The 3238-nt window shown below is 41.0% G+C and overlaps 1 protein-coding gene across 1 annotated transcript; it reads right to left on the reverse strand.

The window, feature by feature from the left end:
• Window positions 1-608: 608 nt before the first annotated feature.
• rgs5b (regulator of G protein signaling 5b) lies at window positions 609-2947 on the reverse strand. The gene is made up of 5 exons (XM_084731977.1): window positions 2834-2947; window positions 2615-2704; window positions 2163-2224; window positions 1900-2063; window positions 609-1313 (listed from the first exon to the last, which is right to left on the reverse strand). Exons 1-5 carry the CDS (start codon window positions 2875-2877, stop codon window positions 1137-1139), a joined length of 537 nt encoding a protein of 178 aa, XP_084588103.1. The 5' UTR covers window positions 2878-2947; the 3' UTR covers window positions 609-1136.
• Between the last annotated feature and the right edge of the window lie 291 nt (window positions 2948-3238).

Raw genomic sequence — 3238 nt, forward strand, 5'->3', positions numbered from 1 at the left:
AGTCAATTATTTTATTAGTTAACAACTATTAAATTAATTGTGAATCAATTTAAATTATTTTTCAAAGAATAAAATGTCCAAATGATGTTTTCAGTTTCTTTACTCCTCTACGACAGTTAAGTGAATATCTTTTGTTTTTTTTATTGTGACCTGTCTGACTCGTGTCTCTTGTTTGTTAATGTGACCAAACCGGTTCCTCCTCTGGTGAGAATAATAAATCTTATTGTCAGTCTATATAAACCAACACCTACTGAAATGAGCAGCAGTCAAAATGACCTCACCCTTTAAATATTTTTTCCATTGGTCAAAACCAGATTCTTGTTTTAATAAAAGAACTGACACACACACACACACACACACACACACACACACACACACACACACACACACACACACACACACACATGCCTCATATCTTCCACTGTAAATCCAGAGTCATCCAGTCACCTACTTGTGAAGTGGAACCACTGAGGCCCCCGGTTAGTTAGCAGCTAAAACACTCGCACACGAGTGAATCTTCTTCCTTCCTCGCACATTTTTCCTGACCTCAGAAACCACGTCTGCCTCGTCTCGGTTTCCGTGGAACAAAACACCAAACTTTAGTCTCTGAAATTCTTTTATTCAATGAAGTTATCTTTTTACATACAGTACTTCAGATTTAAAAAAAAAAAATACAAACCAGTTTTCAAGCAGCTGCACAGCAAATATTCACATAATAAAAATAAAATAACTTTTAATAAATAATAAATAAATAAACACTAGTGCTAGGGAGAGACTCCCAGTGGTAGTTTTGTTGTGTGAAAGCAACTCGTTTATATATTTCTGCATTTTATACTTGATGCCACTGTGGCTGCCGTGCACGCAGCCCTGTTATGTACAGTACAGGCATCTCGTTCAGAGGCAGACTTCGCCTCCTGCTCACAGTCTCTGCTCACAGCTTCATGTCCTTTAGCTTCCGGAGCCCGGACCCCGACCCGTACACAACCTCCCGCACGTTCTCCGGAATAACTCCAGAACCGCGGCATCAAACTCCTTGGACTGAGGTATTTGTTCAGCGTCAATCCTGTTCCAGTCTCCGCTGTGCGTCAGTTAAAGCTTATGTCCCTTTTTTTCACGTTGTTTTTTGACGGAGTCTCCTAGCCTGTCTTGGCCTTTCTGCTGAGCTCCATGTACATGGAGGACTTGAGGAAGCGTGGGTAGCAGTCTTTCTCCATCAGGGTGTAGATTTTGGCTTGGGCCAGCTCGAAACAGGCCTGTGTCGGGTGCTCCATGTTCTCCTTTGTGAGGGCTTTGGTCACGTGGTCAAGATTTACCTGTAAGGAAACAGAGGAGGTGCAGAGGTGAGTATCAGCACTGCAGGGGCATCGCTGGAAAAAACATCTGCAGGAATTAAGTGCAATCAACTAATCTCATCTTATTAACTTCATGCTAATGTCTCTGTTTGTCTCTAATGTCTCTGTTTGTCTCTAATGTCTCTGTTTGTCTCTAATGTCTCCGTCTCTGCCTCTTTATTCGTACAATCTAATCTAATGATTGAACATGTTTTCTTAAGTGCATCTAAATTAATATCAAGTTTATTTATCAAGTTTATTTATTCAACTTCATTCAACTTGTCTTTTGTCTTAACATTCAAAAGGGATAGTTCACCCAAAAATGAAAATTCAGTCATTATCTGCTCAAACTCATAATGACTGAAGGTCAGGTTTATTTTGTATAAAGTGTTTCACAGGAAAACTGTGTTGTAGAATCTCCCAAACAATGGAAGTGAATGGTGACCAGTTTTCCTGTGAAACCTGGCCATCAAACAGCATGAGAGCGTGTAGATATCCCTTTAAGGCAGCCCTCACACTAACCTTTTTAAAGCCACAACAAACAGTTTATTTTTTGTGGTGTATTTACCTCACGGGGCGCGTCGGAGCCGATGAACTCGTCGTAAATTTTCTTGGCTTTGGCGGCCAGTTTCGTTGGTTTCGTTGCCTGGTAGTCCTCACAAGCCAAGTAGAAGGCGAGGTTTTCCTCACTGAACTCTGAGACCAGGAACGCTCTGAACAGGCACAGTCCATCTGCAGAACAGGAGAGAGAGCAGAGAGTTAACATCCGGGCAGGCAAAACATGTGGAATGATTGAAAACATCTGCATCAGGTGAGATCTGGAGGACTTACTTTGGCTGGACAGCAGTTTGTCGAACGACTCCTTCCATTTCAAAGGCTCATTGACGTTAAACCTGCGGGAAGAACGGAAAAACATCATGAGGAAAAGTTCTAAAAAGGTCTGCTTTAATTTGACTGACGTGCTCAGTGAGAGAATTTAGAATTTTTTACACTGTAAAAAAAAGTTGAGAACACTCAAAAATTCATGGCATCTGGTTTCACAAGTCAAACTCAAACTTTTAAATTTTGAAATAAACCCGATTTATACTCTTTTGTTAAGATAATTTACTTTTCTTCTTTAGATAAACTTTGCGTTCTTTTCAAATACTGCTCACAGGAAGCCGTGAACCCAATTTGTCATTATTTAGGTGCTTGAAAATTATTGCAATTGCAAATTTAGTGCAGACAGATGCCTTAAAATTTTGAGTTGTCTCAGCTTTTTTTTCTTAAAGTGTAAATCTTACCTCAGTTTGTCATTTTTCTTTGACTGGCTGATGACGCTGTGATCTGACTTTTGTAGTAAACTTCCAAACAAAGCCTTCAGCTCCTTTGCCCTGTAAGGACAAAGAAAGAAAAAATGTTAGAAATCAAATCTAAAGGCTTTAAAGTCAAGCTGTCATATTCTAAGAGGTTCTTCCTCCAAAAAAAGGTTCAAAACATCAGAAAACTGTGGTGGATCTCACCTCTCCAGGCAGGTGATCGGCAGCGAGTCGAGTCCTCTGCACATGATGAGACGTGGGTATTTCCAAAGGGTTTTTTTGACACTTCTTTGTAAAGTATGTGGCGTCTTACAGAGCCGTTTTTTCCTCGCTTTTCCTCGCGGTGAGTGAGTGTGGTCTGCCTCTGTGTGGGAGAGTGATTTTTTTTATAGGGTAGTCCTCTGTGTGACATCACGCCTCTCAGCCAATGAGATGAGACGTGTGGGAGGATGGGGAGACTCCCCGACACGCTGATTTTCCTCCAGACTACTTCCTGACTGCTGAACAACATGTGTGATGGTGACAGCGACTGAATTACTTCACATCTATTTAATGTCTTTGTGTTCAGTCGGGGTGTGTGAATGTGTGAGTGTGTGCGTGTGTGTTTGC

The sequence above is a fragment of the Lutjanus erythropterus genome, chromosome 12, assembly GCF_056507025.1.
Source record: "Lutjanus erythropterus isolate fLutEry1 chromosome 12, fLutEry1.hap2, whole genome shotgun sequence".
In the NCBI taxonomy this organism is placed as follows: domain Eukaryota; kingdom Metazoa; phylum Chordata; class Actinopteri; order Lutjaniformes; family Lutjanidae; genus Lutjanus; species Lutjanus erythropterus.

Coding starts and splice junctions, on each gene's coding strand:
- rgs5b (XM_084731977.1), bottom strand. CDS start 2,877: ATGTGCAGAGGACTCGACTCGCTGCCGATCACCTGCCTGGAGAG. Junction 2,225..2,614: donor AAGAAAAATGACAAACTGAG/GTAAGATTTACA, acceptor TTCTTCCCGCAG/GTTTAACGTCAATGAGCCTT. Junction 2,064..2,162: donor CAAACTGCTGTCCAGCCAAA/GTAAGTCCTCCA, acceptor CCTGTTCTGCAG/ATGGACTGTGCCTGTTCAGA.